The sequence below is a fragment of the Acomys minous genome (assembly GCF_964271855.1).
Source record: "Acomys minous genome assembly, chromosome: 1".
In the NCBI taxonomy this organism is placed as follows: Eukaryota; Metazoa; Chordata; class Mammalia; order Rodentia; family Muridae; genus Acomys; species Acomys minous.
In genome coordinates this window covers 35,672,156-35,692,191 of record NC_140483.1, presented here as the reverse complement: position 1 = coordinate 35,692,191, position 20,036 = coordinate 35,672,156, and the positions used below count along the sequence as shown (strand labels likewise).

At 38.9% G+C, this 20,036-nt stretch overlaps 1 protein-coding gene across 9 annotated transcripts in view; it reads right to left on the bottom strand.

Moving 5' to 3' along the window:
* Window positions 1-20,036, bottom strand: part of RASAL2 (RAS protein activator like 2) — a 261,261-nt gene that overhangs the window by 43,049 nt on the left and 198,176 nt on the right. For all 9 annotated transcript variants that reach the window (XM_084789182.1, XM_084789183.1, XM_084789184.1 and 6 more), the window contains one exon: window positions 10,656-10,765. In XM_084789182.1, the coding sequence (XP_084645308.1) occupies window positions 10,656-10,765 (110 nt within the window). The remainder of the gene's footprint in view (window positions 1-10,655; window positions 10,766-20,036) is intronic.

Sequence of the window (20,036 nt, the reverse complement as noted above, 5' to 3'; positions counted from 1 at the left end):
GAATGGCTGGGGGATGGAGCACCATCACACACAAACCAGTGGATGCACTAGTGCAAAAAGAAAAGAGTAAAAGAACTCTGATTAGTGCGATTTGAAATAAACACAGCTGGACTTTCTCGGCTTATCCATCCGATTTTTTTTTTTTTTTAAAGCCACACTTCCCCCACAGCTCTAATAATGCTTGGGTTGGCTAGCTCAATCTACCACACATTTTCAGATTCAGTTCCAAATTTAGGAATTGGGAAACTTTTAATTAAAAATGCTTATTGCCACACAAAATCCTGGACTCAGTGCAGGTGAGTTTCTGCTTGGTTAGCAGTTATAATTCTGAACTACATCACTGAATTCTTGAAAAGACACCAAGCCAGTAGCTGGGTACTGCAAGAAACCAGCATGCATTTTAAGGTACTCAGTCTGAAGACACCCCAAGTAGTAAGTAAGAAACCTGGGTATCTCAACACTCTCAACACATTTTAAAATTGAGAATTCACAACAAGAGGTTTTCCCCCCCTGTTCCCTGGAGTTTACCATCTTCTAATGAGGTATTTTGTGAACATTTCCAAGTGGTTCTATCTGTTGAAAAACATATAACTCTCCTGTATTGTAATTTTAGCTTTCCTTCTTGGGCTTTATGTATCACTCACTAGTGTTCTATTGTGTACTCAAAACCCTCTGTCTGAGCATCTTGACAGCTCCAGCTGCACTGACCTGCTTGCTGTAGGTGAAACCAGTCCTTACTGCTTATGCTACTGATTATGGAAGCACAGTACATAATGCAGATATCCTTCTCACTGCTCTCAAGTCTCAAGAGTCTTGATGAACCCAGATGCTAGGGATAAAGCAGTGTGTCGGTAGCCTGAGTCATCATTTGAAATAAAAATTTCATGGCTCACCATCCCACAAAAAAGCCAAACATATAGCAACTTTAACTGGTATACATGTACACATTCAATGAAGGGGACATAGAGACTATAAAAATTAAAGTATGTTTGAGAAGTAGAAAATTCCATTGTCTCTAATAGAAGCCGTATCATTTTATAACACATTTTTCTTGGCCCTTATATTGCAAATGTATTAAAACCTACTAGTACCAAGTGTCCCTAAGTAGAAGAATGGATAAAGAAACTGTGGTACATTTACACTATGGAATACTACTCAGATATTAAAAACAAGGAATTCCCAAAATTTGTGGACAAATGGATTGAACTAGAAATGATCATGATGAGTGAATTAATCCAGAAGCAGAAAGAGTCAAATGGTTTATACTCACTTATATCTGGACAGTAGCCCCAGGGACATGCCCCATGAAAGTCTTCACTTATGAGGAAAGTGGGACAGAGGGGAAGCCATCCTACTGGGACTCTAGATGAGAGAAGCATGGGAGAATGGGGAAATAGAAGGATCTAGAGGGTCCTAGAAACCTACAAAAAGAACATTATGACGGGTGGATCTGGGCCCAGGGATCCTGCTCAAATTATGGCACCAACCAAGGACAATATGTGCAGTAAACTTCGAACCCCTACCCAGAGCTAGCCAATGGACAGGACATTCTCCACAGTTGATTGGAGAGTGGAGACTGACTTTCACACGAACTCTGGTGCCCCTTATTTGACCACGTCCCCTGGATGGGGAGGCCTGATGGCACTCAGAGGAAGGATAACAGGCTACCAAGAAGAGACTTGATACCCTATGAGCATATACAGGGGGAGGAGGTCTCCCTCAATCACAGTCATAGGGGAAGGGAGTAGGGGGAAAGCAAGAGGGAGGGAGGAATGGGAGGATAGAAGGGATGGGATAACAATTGAGATGTAATATGAATAAATTAATTAATTATATATTATATATATATATAATATAATATATATATAAACCTACTAGTACCAATCAAACAATATAAACAAATACATTGAATTAAGCAAAGACATTAAGATAAACCAAATTACATCTAGAACCCAACTCAATTAATAGACCAGTTGAAGATGGAAATACTAAATTATTTAAAAAGATGGATATTCTCTTTTTCTTTGATTCTATGTATGTATGTATGTATGTATGTATGTATGTATGTATGTGTGTATATATATGTATACATATGTATGTGTGTGTGTGTGTGTGTATATATATATATATATATATATATATATATATATAAACCCCGCTGAGTCTGCTTTTGTTGTTGTTTGTATGTATATGGTTTCAGGGATGACCACTATGCACTGGATAACCAATAAGGGGACACACCCTTGAGAGAGAATATTTCTTCTAGCAGTCAATAGTTGCCTGTATTTCTCTTTCTGTTATTCAAGACAGGCTGTGTAACAGCCATGGCTGTCATAGCTCACTCTGTAGACCAGGCTGGCCTGAACTTACAGAGATCTGCCAGTCTCTGCCTCCCCAGTGCTGGGATTAAAAGCATGTACCACCACACCTGGTTTGTATTTCTTAATCTAGAGTGAAAATGTCTCCCTTCCACATTAACATGTCCATTGATGTTGCTGTTGTTTCTGTCTTGTTTCTTCCTGGGTTTCTGGCTCCCTCTTTCACTATGTTCTTGAGCCACAAACGCAGGAACTATAATATAGATCTGTTTTGCCTAGGCTCCCAACAATCCATTGTGCCCTGTTGTGGTTTTCTGTGATGTTGCCTATTAGAGGTTGAGGGTGGCCTCTATTGCTGAAGAGACCACACGCTTAGGACACATGACTCAAGCTAGATCTGACCTCAAAGTCTCTTCCCTGTGGTCTAGTTTTCATGGTTCCAGAAAATACTATGCAAGCTACCAAGGGAGAGAAGCAAATTAAACAGTTCTAGGCAGGTGCAACGCCTAGGAACCATGCTTATCACCATGCAAGAAGCACAGCAAGCAGAAATGCAGGGACCACAGTAAGCCACGGCTCAAGAGGAGCCTCTGTCTCAAAAAATATGGTGGACGCTGATGGAGGAAGACACCTGACGTGACCTCTGGCCCTCACGCCCTGGCCTGGGTGTGTGAACCTTCTCCACAGAACTCCTAGAATGAAACTACAGGTGACAACCTCCTTAGAGATGAACCATCCCTGAAGGATTCCTCGAAGAAGCAAGAGACGAGCAAGTGCCAGGTCCACAGACTACACTGCAGAGCTAAGATGGCGCTAGTCTAACCTCCTCTCTACTCCTGTGTCTTACGATACAGTTGGCAACAAGTACTTGAAATCTGCCAATATGGCAGGTCCTGGGTTTTCCACCGTTCTCTAATCCTAAGTGCTTTTGAACGAAAGGCAAACCAATCAGTCTTTTTATGATCCTATGCCCTCTCATAAGGTACTTTTTAATGTCAAAATACAACCAATATGGACCCTAGAAAAGGATTCTGCTGGGTTTTAACTGATTAGATGACTTTTAAACAATGACTTTGTGGCATTCTATTGTTTCTTCTCAGGTGTTCCTCATACTCTGCCTTTTGATTTTGCATGTCCACGGCCAACACCTTCCCTAGAGCCTTATTACATCTCACAGCAGCTTTATAATAACTGCTCTTCCAAACTTGTGCTCTGCAGAGCAAGTGATCAGAAATATCATACCACATAGTGCAGGGTTTCTCCATTCACAGCGCTGCTCTACGTCATTTGCTGAGAACTGTTTACAGGTTCTTCGCTGCTTGTAGACTGGAGTCTAAACTCCTTAGTGTGACATTTAAAAACGTAAGAGAATTGAGCTAAAAAATACTTCTCATAACTTTAAAGACATGTCCTCCTAGACATGTCTTTACCAAACCTCCAGCGCCATCTCATTTTGTTGCCATGTTACCCATGCCTAATTCTTTGCATGTAACCTACTGTTTTCTTTCTAGAAGCTTTTAAAGGATAGAAAACAAACAAAAAACAAAACAAAACAAAACAAGTCAAAAACCTTGATGATGATGTTCAGGGGTCTTCAGCATTTGCTGTCTTGGAAATTGAGTGGCCTCTTCAGTTTGGACATTTGTTTTCTTGTATTTTTCCTTTGACAATTTCCTCCTTAAAGTTGTTGTTCATTTTTCTATAATCTGGTGCACTGACTGTTTCATTCTTTCTATTATTTACTTATTTGTGTGTAGGGGTTGTGGAAGTAAGAAGACACCCTGTGGGAGTGTGTTCTGTCCTGCTACCATGGATGTTCCAAGGATGAATCTAGGCTGTCAGACTTGGTCGTAAGTTCCCTCACTGCTTCTGCCATCTTGCCAGTCTGATGTGTTCCTCTTCTGTTACACTTCCTGCACAGTGATTTTATTTAACTTTCACGTTTACTTTAAAGCTCTTTGTTATTTTTCACTTCTGCTACTCTGTGATTGTTTTATAGGTATACTATCTAATCTTTTGAAAAAATACTCACTTTACTTGTAAAGTTGTTTTTTCGCTCTGAATGTTGCTTTCTCTTTAGTTGATTATTTTGGTCTGTGTCTTTTGTTTTGGGGCATTTCTTTGGAATTTGTAAGACACTCAGGTATATGTTTAAGAGTAAAGCACTAAAAAGCTCAGTGGAAACTGTGTTCCTGGAATGAGCTCACAGACTAATAAGCTCCATTGTAGAGTCTTTCCTGGCCAGCTGTCTTTCTTTTCTTTAAACATCTTTCTTAAGATATAATTCACATACAACAAAATCCACCCATTTAAAGTGTATACAGTTTTCAGTACATTCAGAATTGTGCAGTCATCACCACAACCTTGCCGAGAGTGTTTTCACCACTGGAAACAGAAGCCCTATTCCCCTCTGCAGCTATTCTTCTTTCACTGGCCTTCTCTGTATCACATCGTCAGTCTTTGACAACTATTACTGTATGTATTTTCTTATTCTTGACACTTTCAAATTCTATAAATGGAAACACAATATTTAGAATTAGTTATTTAAGATAACACCTATCTCATAGACTGTGGAAACTAAAATGATTAGCTTTCTCTTCCCATGGTGGGGCTGAAACGTATGCTAGGCAGTGTTGAACCCCTGGGCTGTGCCCACAGACCATGACAAACTTTCAACTATCATGCTTTCAAGGTTGAACACGGTCATTGTAGCATATTTCAGTATTTCATTCTCTTTTATGGATGACTAGTAATATGTGGGTATAGTATGTTTGTGTTCTCAACTGTTGATGGTCATCTGGGTCATGGTCACTTTGGTAATCATGATTACTGTAAGTAATGCTGCTGTGACACTTATGACCATGCATTTGTTTGGACATGTTTTTATCTGCATGCACTCACCAGTTGGAATTTTTAACAGAGAAACAAACACCATTACTTTAGTTTCTCTAATTTGTGTGCTAAGTATTATCTTGAATGCTCTTCTAAGTAGGGCAGGATCTGAACTCTTTCAGAATTCTGGGAGAATGCATGCTAAACTAACCCTCAGTGGCAAATGCTAGCTAGCTGGCTATTTCTTAGTATCCCTCTTTTTCTCTGGATTTAAGAACAGATTTTTGCATTATTAGGGGGCACAGAGTACCCAGATATAAAAATTTCTAGTCTTCCTTGCAAAATGAAGCTAGCAATGACTAGTGAGGGGTCACTGAGTCATTTAATGGAAATTCTCTTCAACAGACAACTCAGTTGGTAGTAGGCCTTACTTTAAAAGGTCCCTTTTAGCCGGGTGGTGGTGGCGGCGCACGCCTTTAATCCCAGCACTCGGGAGGCAGAGGCAGAGGCAGGCGGATCTCTGTGAGTTCGAGGCCAGCCTGGTCTACAAAGTGAAGGCTACACAGCACACCCAAGGCTACACAGAGAAACTCTGTCTTGAAAAACAAAACAAAACAAAAAACAAACAAACAAAAAGTCCCTCTTTTCTGATGTCTGAAACATGGATGTCATCCCAAAGCTAAAGCAATTATCCTGTGTTCATAAAGAACACCTTGAAGATCCTGAGAATGCAGACTTGGACTTTTACCTGAGGAGGAAAATATATCTTGTTCAAGTGATTCATATTTTAAGTGTCTATTAGTAGCTCATTTATATCTTTTTTTCTCATTTATATCTTAAGTGGTAAGACTTCAGAAATCCTTTTTGCACAGGAACTAATATCTGATCATTTAATCTTAAGTAATCTATGATTGAGAGTTTTCTAGTTTTATTAGCATTCAAATTTCTGCTTCTAGTGGAATTTTTAAGACAAAAGGCAGATTTTTTATGTCTATCCTTAAAAACTGAATCTTTATTTCCCTCCTGGGCCCTGGATAGTATAAGAAAACAGGCTGAACAAGCAATGGAAAGCACACCAGTAAGCAGTGATTCTTCCTGGCTTTTGCTTCAGTTTTGCTTTCAGGATCCTGCTTTGAGTTCTTGGATTGGCTTCCCTCAGAGATAGACTATAAAGTAAAAGCTGAAATAAACCCTTTCCTCCTGCAAGCTGGTTTTGGTCAGTTTTTTTTTTTTCACAGCAATAGAGGGGCAAACAAGAACATGCACCAAACACGGGGTGCACTGAATTCCATAAGACAAGTACAAGTTATAAATCTACACAGTAACTGTCACATAATAATCGTGGGCGACTTTAATGCTTCAATCTTACCAATTGACAGGACATCCTGACAAAAAATTAACAGAAACACTGAGCTAAATAATATAATGTCAGACGTGACTAACAGACTCTGCAGAATATTCCACCCCAACACTAAATAATCAATATTCCTCTCAGCAGTCCATAGAACTTTGTCCAAAACACAGCACATAACAAGACACAAACAGAATAACAGCATCAAATATAGAAATATTGAAATAGCATTGTATTCTATGTCATCATAATGGAATTCAAACTAGAAACCAACAAGAATTCCAGAACATATATACAAATTCATCAGGATTATATAATAAACTTTTGAATTATTAATGGGTCGTTGAAGAAATAAAGAAGGAAAAAATACTCTTAGAAGTGAACAACAACAACAAAAAAAAAAATCAAAATATACTAGAACCTACCAGATTCAATGAAAGCAGATTTAAGAAGAAAGTTTATAGCTAAAAGCACCTAAAAGCACCTACATTAAAAAAGAAAGAAAAAAAAAGAAAAAGAAAAAATCAGAGTCTTCTCAAATAAATAGCAGTATACCTTAGGGTTGGAAAAACAAGAATGAGCTAAACCCCGTTTTTTTCAGTAGACAGAAATAAGATCTGTGTAGAAAGTGATGAGACACAAACACACACACACATGCGAGGGGGATTGGGGAGGAGATCCTATTTAATAAAACAGAAAAGCTCAGGGACTGGCTCAGCAGTCAACAACCATGACTGTTATTGCAGAGAACCTGGGTTTGAGTTTCAGCACCCACATGTAGCTAACAACTATTGTAACGTCAATACCAAGGGGAGAAAGAGTACCAAAAGGGCACCCTTCTGGCCTCTGCAGGTTTGCACAAATGTGATACACAGACATACATGTAGGCAAAACACTCACAAGCATAAAAGTTAATAAATCTAAAAAATTTAAAAGAGACCAAACTGGATGTGTGACAACAGATACAGAAGAAACTCAGAAAATCATACAAATATACCTTAAAAACTTATATTAAACTAAACTGGAAAATGTAAAATGCATAGATGAATTTTTAGATGCACACAACCTACCCAAATTAAACCAAGATGAGAAAAACAACTTAAGAGACATTTATAACAAGCAATGGGATTGAAGCAGTAATAAAATATCTCCCAGCTAAAAGCAGTCCAGATCCAGATGGATGCAAATTTACCAGATCTTTACAGCAGAACTAACATCAATGTCTCTCATAAGGACATGTACTGAATTCTTTCTACAAACCAAGCATTACCCCAACACCAAAATCAGATAAAGTATAGCTGTAAAAATTATAAATTATATACTTCAAAACAGAATTCCACACATCAAAAGGTCATTCACCAGGTCAAGTTGGTTTCATTACAGAGTTGTGGAGATGGCTCAACATATGCAAACGAGGCAATGTAGTATTTAACACAAATGGACTCAGGAATTACACAATCATCCCGATAGATTCAGAGGCTTCTAATAAAATCCAGAGAGTAGACCAGAGAGAGCTTATCTCAACATAATAAAAGCTACATATGACATTATGTAATGAGAAAAACTTGGAGGCATTTCTACTAAAATAAAGATGATGACAGGAGTTTCCACTCTGTATTCTTATTCAGTAGTGTAGGAAGTCTTAGCTAGAACAACAACAAAAGGGAGAGAGGAGAAAATGTTCAAGGGATACACATAGGAAAATAAGTCAAAGCATCCTTTCTTGTAGATAATATGATATTACACAGTAAGAGACCAGAAAGTCTCTACCAGAAAACATTTAAATCTAATAAATACTTTTAGCAAAATGAAATGACCCCAAGTTAACATGCAAAACCCCAGCACCTTCTTATACATTAATGATAAATATACTGAAATAGAAGTCAGAGAAACACTTCTATTCACAAATACTTCAAACCAAACCAAATCATACCAGAAATTTTGAATAAACCTAACTAAACAAGTGCAAAGCTTCTACAATGGGAAATTTAAAACACTGGAGAAAGGAACTAAAGAAGACACTAGAAGACAGAAAGACCTCCATACTCACAGGCTGTCAGAATACTGGGACTAGCTCCAACTCTTTTTTTTTTTTCTTTCTTCTTACCTCTCAAATTATTTCTTTTATTTTTGAGATTGTAATAGAATCACATAATTTCCCCCTTCCCTTTCCTTCCTTCCAACCCTCTCATATAATCCTCCTTGTTCTCTTTCAAATTCATTGTCTCATTCTTCATTAATTGTTGTCACATGCATATATGTACATATATTCTTAATATAACCTGCTTGGTCTGTATAATGTAACTTGTATGCATGTTTTTAGGACTGATCATTTGGCCCTGGATGACCAATTGGTTGGTGTGTGCCTCACTGGGTAGGAGGTGTGCTCCTCACTGGGTAGGAGGTGTGCTCCTCACTGGGTAGGAGGTGTGTTCCTCACTGGGTAGGGGGTGTGCTCCTCACTGGGTAGGGGGTGTGCTCCTCACTGGGTAGGAGGTGTGCAGAGTTCCTGCAGTTCTTTGTGTAGGGTTGGTCTTGTATTGCTTTTCTTGTTCAGCTTACTTTGCACAGGTATGTTAATAAGATGTTATAGGTGTAGCTTCTGATATTAATAAAGATACAGTTTCACAGAAAACACCCTGATCCTTTGGCACTTAACCACCTGATAACTAAGGGTGCAATAGTGGCATTCATGCCTTAGCAGTAACCAACAGCTCTCTACCTGGACTAATTTCCACTCAACATGAGGGAAACTGGTACTGATAACCTCGCCCACTACCCAGAGCTAGTGAAGTCATGGATCTCTAAGAAGCAGCCACTTTACTAATCCACCACAATCCCTAATTATGTTCTACGTATCTGGCCTTATTGTTGGGATTCAGACCCAGGACAAACAGCTGAGGTGCCTTTTGAACCAAGGTGGACCTAACTTCTAGGTTCTCCCAGCATCTCTTGGCTCCTATCTGCTGCAAGGCGTGGCTGGCATACCCTGCCCTCTGCCCTGAACTCTCCAGCCCAGGGGCGCGGGGCTTCCCCTCCCCCAGAGGCCCTTCACTATATAATCCAGACAGTTTGATTCCTCCCCCCACCCACCCCTGCTGCCATCCTCTTTCTGCATTTCTCTTCTCTGCTTTCCTTCTCTCCCCTTTCTCTACATGCACACTTTTCTGTCTCTCCCCACATGGTGACTTCCCGGGCTCTGGTCTTGGGACCAGTGAATCTACTGAGAGCTGCTCTCAATAACCTGCATTTATATACTTTAACTTGTCTTGAATTAACTCATTTCGCCACTGAACAATTCCTATCACTTAAATTCATAGATAAGTGTCGTCCTCTTACCTCATCGTACCTCATCTTCGCAATAGACAGAGATCATTATAGAAAACCACAACCAATCAAATACAGAGTTGTGAAGTCCAGTCCCAATGGGCACAACTAGACAAGACTTTTAAATTTCACTATTTTCTATGTGGTCCATAATAACATTGTATGATAAGTGGGTTCTTATGCTGATTTTATAAATGAAGAATCATATGCACAGAGATATAAGATAATCTTTCCAAGGTCATATAGTTTGTAAATAGCAAAAATGATATTTGCACATGGTTCTGGCATTTCTGCTCTTTGCTACTATCTCTGTGTGTAGCATATAAAATCAGTCTTGGATTTACATAGAGGAGACAAAGTATGGATTCCAATACTTAGAATGGCTAAAGCAGTAAACATTGCATGTTTAACTTACTAAAACTTACATAGCCCCAAACTCTAATACTCATATGCTTTTTGACACTGGTCAACATGTTGTACTTTGTTTCAATATGAGCAAGACAAAAAAACCCCAAAAAACCCCCCCAAAAAAAACAAAAAACCACCAACAAATTTTGTATTAAATTATTCTGTCACTGATGCAAAGCTACAGAAGGTTCAAGAGCCCTATAAAAATCCACTTTAGGTTAGACATGGGGGGGGGAGGTGCACACCTTTAATCCTAGCACTTGGGAAGCAGAGGCAATTAGATTTCTGTACTCAAGGCCAACTTGGTTTATAATGCAAACTCCAGTCCAATTAGATCTACATATTGAACCACTATCTCAAAACAAACAAGAATCCACTCTGGCACCGACTGTCTTTGTTTTCAACAAGTCATGGCCTACCTGTCGTCTGCATTGCGAAGGGATGGAAGTCGGAGGCTGGTGTTTCTGTCAAGCTTCGACTGGCTTTTGGTCCTCTTGATGGAACCTTTCAGGCGCTTGCTGAAGAACCCCTAGAATGAGAAGGCAGAGCGGTGGGCGAGAGAAGCACTTGGGAACCCTGCCTTCGCAATGAACTTGCAAGAGAAGCTTAACTGAAAAGGACGGCTGGGACACACGCTAGTGCTGCTTCTTTCTTTCTTTCTTCTTTCTTTTTAAAAAAATAAATGCTAGTTGTTTGAAACTTCTTAGTAATGTGATGAAAGAGTATTTTTTTTTTTTTTACTGTGAAAAACAGATAATTAAACTTGGTGATAGCACCAACCTTAATTTTTATACTAGTTGTGGCAGATAAAAGCCAAGTTTACAGATAGACTTTTAAAATAGCAATCAAACAGACAAACATATTGTTTTCTAAGAAATGTTACCAACAATTTTAACAGAAATGACACCTAATGATTTCCTAAACCAAGAAAAATAGGTGACTAGAACAACATGTACAAAGTCCCTCAAGTGGGTAGGTATTTGGTGTACTGGAGACACTGAAAGCTATTGCTGGATGAGGGTGGGGGAGCTAAGTAAGTACTACAAGTCTTCAGAGTGTCCAAAGTGTTATATTAAAATTTGGTCACATCACTTTGGATATTGTTATTTATCAAATTAATTCAAGTGGAGATAAACTATTTACATGAAATGCAGATGATCTATGCCACCATTAAAGTACTTAAAAGTTAAAGAAAAAAAGAGTGCTCACATGAGCTCACAGGTTCTATGACCTCAAGCACCAGATCAAGGTAGTGCACATACCAGGATGGACAGAGGAAGGGCCCATGAGGTCTCATCCCTAGCCAGCCAAGACAGGCAACTGAAGGCTGCTGACTGAAGCAGTGTCGGGTTTCTTCAGGGATATGAACCCTGATAGGATGCCCATGCTCCAGGGGATGACCATATACTGTGCACAGATCGGCAGCACTAAGTGGACTCAGTAGGTTAAAAAAAGAAAGAAAGAAAGAAAAAAAAAGAGTACATCAAATTGGGATGGAAACATGGTGCTGAAGTTTTGGGAGGAAGGGAGTGGGGGTAGGTTTGATAGATTAAAATACATTATATTTATGTATGAAATAAATGCCCAGGCAATACATTAAAAAGTGAACAGAGTAATCTATATTCTTTGGTGACCTCCTGCCACTCCACCAAACTACAGAGAACTCCTCACAACCTAGCAAATAATGAACATACAATAAAAAGAAGTTAGTAAATTCAGGGATGAATGAAGATGATCATTATTTACAAGACACAGCAAATCTAAGTTTCATTCTGGCATTGCTGCGTACGTTATGACACCTTGTTCTCAATCATCTGCCTCCACTGCTGTCCCCCCCTCTTCTTGCCCAACACTGGCCAGCTCTCTTCCTTCTCCCATATAGACGCCCTTGGCTTGCTTTTCAGATTAGTTCCTTACTCCCTTCCTTATCTCTTCTGACTAACTTTGAAGTCTACTTTATCAGATACAAAAGAGCTGTACCAACTTGTTTTTGGATGCTGTTCACTTGGCAGAGTGTTTCTCATCCTCTGGCTTTCAATCTTTACCAGTAAAATGTGCTTTTTGGAGACAAAAACAGTTGATCTAGTTTTATAACCCAGCCCGTGTCACTTTATTGACTGAGGCTATTTACCTTTAAGGTGATCACTGAGAGATGGTCACTAATTCCTGTACTTTTGTTGTTGATTTCTGGTTGGCTGGGTTAATGATTGCCCTGTTAGTAACTGTGCTTTGCTCTTTTGTGAACATCCCTTTAATGAGACTTTCCATGCTCTTGTGATTAAGACTCCATTCCTACCTCTTATGTGTCTATATTCCTTTTTCTCTGCAGCGATGGCTTGGTGAGCATGAACTGACTGGCTTCTACTGTTCTTAAAATACTTGTTTCTCCTTTCATTAAAACAATAACTGGGCCCAGTAATCTTACTCAACAGATACTACTTTTCAGGGCCTAAAATTTATCATTCCATACTTTTGTGTATCTGGGTTTGCTGATGACAGATCTGATGTTATTCTGCTGTTTTTACCTTTGTAGGTGAATTGATGTTTTCCTCTTACATAAGTTGAATATTTTTAATAACATTGGGACTCCATCCACTCATGAGAGATAGATGAAAAAAATTATTTAATGAATGAAGAAAATTCGTATGTTCTATTTGTTATCCTTGCTATCCAGAAGGCCAAGTATGGGTAAGACTCAAAGTGCAGTTTAGAAGATTAGTATGTGTGAGGTCCTGGGTTCACTCTCCAGCGTGAGAAATAACTAACTACACAAATTTAAAAAGAAAATGAAAAAAAAAAAGTGTATAGCACAGAAAAACATCATAGAGATGCAATTATCTAATCTATATTTTAACTTCCAGCTATTTATAAGTAGCGGCAGATTTGAGGAAAGAGAAGAAAGTATTTTTAAAACCTCTTTGTCTTTAAACAGTCATTTGCCTGATGATGTACAGAGCTGGCAGCATCATAGTGTTGCCATTAGTTCTCAATCTTCCTAATGCTGCAACTCTGTTCCTCATCCATAACTGTAATTTTTCTACTATTAGGAGTTGCAATGTAAATATCTGATGTGCAGGTATCTGATCCTTTTGGGGTTGTGGCCCACAGGTTGGCATTGTCTCATGTGCTCAGAAATGTAACCAGCAAGCAAAACTTAATGACAACGTTCTAGCTGGACTGTTAGGGCTGAATGAGATTCAGGCCAATGACTTGACCAAGTACTAACTTACTTCTAATAAACATATGGTTACACAGTTGACTGTAATGTCCTAAGAGATGTTTATTTATCTAGCCCTTGAATTTTGTCTTTTATTGGTATTTTTACACTATAGTGCATTATTGTAATATTTATTTAATAAAATTTATTTTATGTTTCCTTCTTTTGTTTTGCTTTGTTTTGCTTTGTGTAGCACTGGCTGTCCTGGACCGCTTTGTAATCAGGCTGGCCTTGAACTCAGAGATCTGCCTGCCTCTGTCTCCGGAGTGCTGGGACTAAAGGCATACGCCATCACACCTGGCTATGTTTATTTCTTGTATAGAATTTTGTCTGGAGTTGTAAGAAAAATAAAGATAAAATGAATGCAAATTCTGCCATAAAGGAGCTTGTAATTTAATACAGGATTTAGATTTATAAAAATATATACATAACATCATTAGAAGACTTGAAATGGCTGAGGAAGAATCTCTGAGTACAGGTATTATTATTAGAAATTTCTAAATCTAAACATCAAGTAGAACAAAGACTGACAAAATAAAAATAAAATGGCAAAGGAATAAGAAACAAGTACACAAGAAGTAAAACATGTATAATGGAATACTGAGAGAAAAGCAAAACAAAACAAACCCCCAAACCAGAAGAAATTTATGAAGTAATGGCTAAAATTTTCTCAAATTACTATCAGATACCAAAGCAAGAAAGATCAATAGGGAACATCAAGTGACAGAAATGCCCCAAACTATAGAGGCATCAAAATTACACTTACTCATATTTTTAAGAGTTTTGTTATTTGTATGAGTGTTTTGTCTGTCTGTCTGTCTGTCTGTCTGTCTGTCTGTCTGTCTGTCTGTCTATTTGTATACCGCATGCATGCCACCAGAGTTCTAAAAAGAGTTTTGGATTTCATGGAACTGACAGTATGGGTGGTTTGAGCCACCGTGTAGGTGCTGCAAACAAACCTGTGTCTTCTGCAATGACAATGAGCTCTTGACCCCTGAGCCACAGCCCCAGCTGCAAATGAGGCATAGTTTTAAGCCAAAGAAAAGCAAAGTTAAAGGATAAACACGGCAAGAATCCAGGGGGTTGAAGGAGGAAATTCCTGAGTGCAGAGGAAGGATGACAAGAATGGCTTCATCTCTAAGTCTATTAGAACTTGCATGAAAATGGTCTTATGCCTCTAGCATAGAAAAAAAAAATTACATCTCTTCAGAAACCATGGAAACAAGACACATGGCACAAACTAAACAGGTGAGAGAAAAAAATGTTACTACTTTAGAATTCTGCAACCTGAAACATTATTCTTTTAAAGTGAAGAAAAAAGTAGTCATAATTTTCTCAGACTAAAATTGTGTTTGTTGTTAATAGACCTGATGAATGAGAAATTCCAAGACAAAGTTTGATAGAGAAGAAGATAATCATTACAAAAGTAAAAGGAGTTTAACTGACATACTATAGAAATGGGGGTGGGGTAGGGGGGAGACAATCAAATGCCTACTTAAAACTACGAAAGGTAGAAAAAAGAGACAAAATTAACCAAGAACAAGAACAATAACGAACAGAAAACAGTAACAAATATGTTGGATGGCAATCCACCAATAATCACTTTAATATTAATATGTATCCATTACAAAGCAACAGGACTAAACCATGTACTGTTTAGAGAAGTTCATATAAAATGCAGACACATGAAAGGTAAATGGACTGTAAAGATGGAACTCGCCAACATCAGAGAAACAGGAGCTGCTACACATATCTCAGACAGAGCAGATGTTAGAAAGAAAGTATGCCAACATCAGCAAGGTGACTGAACATAACAACATAAATTTCCCCCAAAGACAACAAATTCAGTGTGAATACACTAACAAGAGCATCAAAGAACACAAGGCAAAACTGATAAAGTGCCAGAAGACGACTGTACTATTCTGTTATAGCTGAAAGCTGTAAGTCTATTATCAGAAATGGACAGCTTTTATAGGCAGGAAGTCAGAGATCATAGTTAAACTCATTACCACAACCAATCAACTGAACATAACTGACATCTAAGGAGCGCTTCACTTTATGATAGCAGAGTAAGCTCTTCTGAAGGTCTTACAGCATTCGTGGACAGGAACATTCTAGGCCACTGACACCTATAGTAACTAAGTTATAAGAGTAGAAATCAGATAATGAGTGTTTTCAGAAAACTGGAATTAAACTAGAAATCAGCAAAAGAAAGATGACTGAAAATGTTTAGATTATATACTTTATTTTACTGAAAAAGTTTTTACTTACTTATCTGTGTGTCATGGTACACCACAATCTCAGTGGTTGGAAGAGATTCCCCACATAATCGCCTCCCCATACACACACAGCCCTTCTCATTCTCATCACCTCACACCCAGGGGACGTCTGTTTAAAAAGACGGATCTACTTTGACTCATTATTGCCCAAGTGCCACGGTTTTCATTAGAGTCCACTACGAGGCTGTGTTTTGGAATGTAGGAGGCTAGGTATGCACATCACAGTGCCATTCAGAGCATTTTCACTGCCCTAAAGACGCCTGTGCCCCACCTGTTCATCCATTAACCACCCGCAGCCCTCAGTTCTTTTGCTATCTCTGACTTCTTAATGATTCTGTAGTCTTATTTTTTCCAGAATGTCTTATAATAATGCAGATGTTTTTAACTGACTTCTTTCTTTAAGCATCACAAAATTATGCATTCTTAAGCTCTGCTCTGGTCTTTATTTTCTTTCCTAGTCTTTCCTCCTGTTCATGTTTAGAAGTCTCTACTAACACGTCTCTAAGCTTAGAGATTTTTCCTCCCTCAGCTATGTCTGCTCTTCCAACAGGCTCATAAAGGACAGTCTCTGTCTGCTATAGTTTTAATTTCTAACATTTCCATCAGGCATGCCGTCTACTTTATCCACAAGAGTCCTTATCATATTGACCGTAACTGTCTTAAATTTTCAATTCCGTGATTCCATCTGAATCGGTTGTGGTATTTTCTATCGCTTTAAACTATATATTTTACCTTTTCATATGTTTCATGTCAATGCAAAAGAAAAAAAATCACACCTCTGTTTTTAAAGGGAGTAAGAGATGTTTTACTCTAGAACCATTTTGACTGTGGGCCTGGAACACAGATTGAGGTTACTTCAAATTTCATGTTCCAATACAGAAGCAGTCTCATGGAGTTTTTAATGTCTTACAGAACAGAGAAAGTTATAAATCAAGGCAAGTTTAGAATACATTGGTGGTACATCGGAAGGCATGTTTTTTTTGAGATGGGGAAACTTTCCTGTAGGCATAAGATATTATCTGGTGACATTCTTATTTTTCACTTGGTAGAAGCCAGATGCCAGCTAAATCAATAGAAGTGACACACACAGGGCAAGGAACAGCTTTGCAGAGGGTTAGAACTTAGACCAAGATAAGGTAATTAACCTTTGGACAGGCAACATCCTGACCCTCCATAGTACTGAAATTCTAGTCAGTCAATGAAGCCTCCACAGACACAACTGCTCCTTTTCCTGTTCATAAGGAGTCACGGTTTCTTTTCAGGAATTTTCATTCACATTTGTTATTTTTGTTTTGATAGTTGGATAAATGTAACAGGTGAAATGAACTGTGGTCAAATAATCGCTTGGTAGTGCGGTAGTGAAGAGGTAACACTCCAGCCTTGTGACTGGTCTTGGGTTTTTTTGTGAGCTTTGTGTTCAGGACTGAAAACTTCCTACAAGTTAGCAAAGGAGAGCCAAAGTCAGGAAATCTCTGGGCCCCTCTTGTCTCAGGCTCGTTAAGTGGTTAAATAGCTTCTCCTGAGGGAAGACCTTGATAAGGACAAAATTCTTTGTCTTATTTCAAAATGGCTCTTCTCCCTTCTCCACTAAAGAAAAAAGGGGGATCTTCTGTTCACGAATCTACCAGAATCTACTTTTACATTTTTCATATGGATAGTTTCCTGTTGGAAGATTACACTTCTCAGCTTCCCATAGAGTCTGTAGAGGTCATTTCTACCCATTTCCAGCCCTGTAAGAGACCTCATCCTACCTTCGCTTGGGCATTTTGGCCATATGCCCACATGGGTGACAATGACGTCCTCTTGTTGTGAATACACATGGTCCTGCCTATGGTCAGACCAAGCCTCCCTTTCTTTCTGCATTCTCTCTCTCCAGCTGTCTTTTAAATTAATATAACATATGGGTGTATGTTATACACTAAAAATAATGTTTATTATTAATTAATAAACCATTTAAAATAATATAGCATATAAAGACCCAGAATGGAAAATATGAACCTACTGGTGGCTCAAGCCCACTCACGGACAAAACTGCCTGGCTCTCATTTGCTTCCCTGACCCTGCCCAAGAGGACCAGTTTTTCTCAACCCTTTCTTTTCATCTTTTGTCTCCACCTGTTCTCTCTCATTTACCTGACTGTCTGGAATCCCCAACACAATCTGACCTAGGTAGGGACCTGGGCTAACTTAAAGGAGGCTTTCAATCTTGCATATTTGTACAACTCTTCTGCCTTATGGTTTTGGCCTGGAAAATCCTGCTTGTATCCTTCACAGCTGAGAGGTAAAAGCGTTTCATACTGTCTGCTTCCATCTGCAGACACACACCACGTGGTTATGTAGACCACTGGTTCAGTCTTACAGATTCAGATGTCTCTGGGTATGGTTAGTACTGAAATACTGTTTCATGCTGCTCTACTCTACTGGGAACCTGGCTCTGTAGATTTTGGCATCTTCCCCAGACCCAAGTGTGCTTGTTTAAAAGTTTCCTCTAAGGTGTCTGTGTAGGTCAGCCACCTGACTCTGTGCTCGGGAGAAGGAGATCAAAACAGAACAGCCCAGGAGAAGACACTAGGTGCTTAAAAATAGCTAAAAGGTAAACTACTCCCAACAGGGATTACTGCTACTTATCTCCTACTCCTTTTCTTGTTTTATTTAACTCTCTGAATACCATCCTCCCTCTTATGTCTCTAAAACTTTTGTTGAAAGTATAACTTTCTCTCAAAATCGGTAAGTGTGGTTTAAAAAGGCCATAAAATTCCAAGCAGAAAAAGGTTGGCTTAAAATCTGTAACAAAAAGGGTTAATAGTTAAAAAGCTTGTGTGTAGATAATCTTAATTTGCTATCACATATCATGTGTGTAACTTGGATACAACCCATGTTTAGGAAGAGAGTGAGAGCCTGATGGGCTCCCCTTGGAGTGTCATGTGGCTTGCCAGCATCTTGGCTGATCACCTTGGAATAAACAACAGCTATGTGGCTTGCTGCCACCTTTGCAGCCATGTGACTTAGCCACCATATTTAAGGGCATGTCATGTGACTTCACTGATATCTTGGTTAAGGTAACCACACAGTATAAATCAACTATGGATGTACCCATAGAACAAGAGACAAGCAGTTTTCAGCTTGTGTCTAGAGACCCTGTGGGGGTCGAATGACCCTTTCCCAGGGGTTGCCTAAGACTGTTGGAAAACACATATAAACATTACTATTCAAAACAGTAGCAAAATTATAGTCATGAAGTAGCAATGAAAATAACTTTATGGTTGGGGGTCACCACAATATGAGTAACAGCATTACAGGGTCAAAGCATCAGGAAGATTGAGAACCACATAACTAGACCCACTGAGCCCATGAATATTATTCTATATTAAACAAAAAAGTTATTTTGATTTATCCTTTTCAGGCTTAAGTTTGACAACATCTCTATCTTACTTAACTTGCTTATCTTGCTTTACAAATGAAGTTTCTGAACAACCAACCTCCCCCTCCCCCCCGCCCCACCCCACCAGCTTGAGACAAGGTTTCTCTGTGTATCCTTAGCTTGGGTGTCCTGGACTCACTTTGTAGACCAGACTGGCCTCAAACTCACAGCGATCCATGTGCCTCTGCCTCCTTGAGTGCTGGGATTACAGGCATGTGGCACCATGGCCAGCTTAACCAATCTCTTTTAAGATATAATAATTTAAGAACCACATAGCTGTTGTTTATTCCAAGGTGATTCTGCTGTCAGAATGTGGTAACTAGAGAGCTGCCATAGACAAAAGGAATGAAGAGTTGGCTTTTGCCTTCTTTGTTAATGCAGTTTATGTTACATGATTTTAAGAGGTTCTGTTAATCAAGTTAATATTAAATTTACTCTTGACACTGTCCCTGGGTATAAACCTTTTAGATTGGAAATTGAAAACCATTTCTTTGGGGAAATGCAATTTAGAGTTAAACTGTCTCAGCCAGGGCTGGTGGTGCGCACCTTTAATCCCAGCACTCGGCCGGCAGAGGCAGGTGGATTTCTGTGAGTGTAAGGCCATCCTGGTCTACAGAGTGAGTCCAGGACAGCAAAGCTACACAGAGAAACCCTGCCTTGAAAGAACGTCCTTCCTCACCCCCCCAAAAAAAGGAAACGAAAAAAAAATGACTTAAACTGTCTCTTAGAATATGGGTATAACAATTTGATGTTAACGAAAATTTTGTTTTACTTGATACTGTGCTTTCTTCATTAAATAATAGCTGCCACTGTTAATATTTAAATCAAATATACAAAGTTCATTATAGGTAAAAGCAAGAAATATCACTTAGATACTTTCTGTT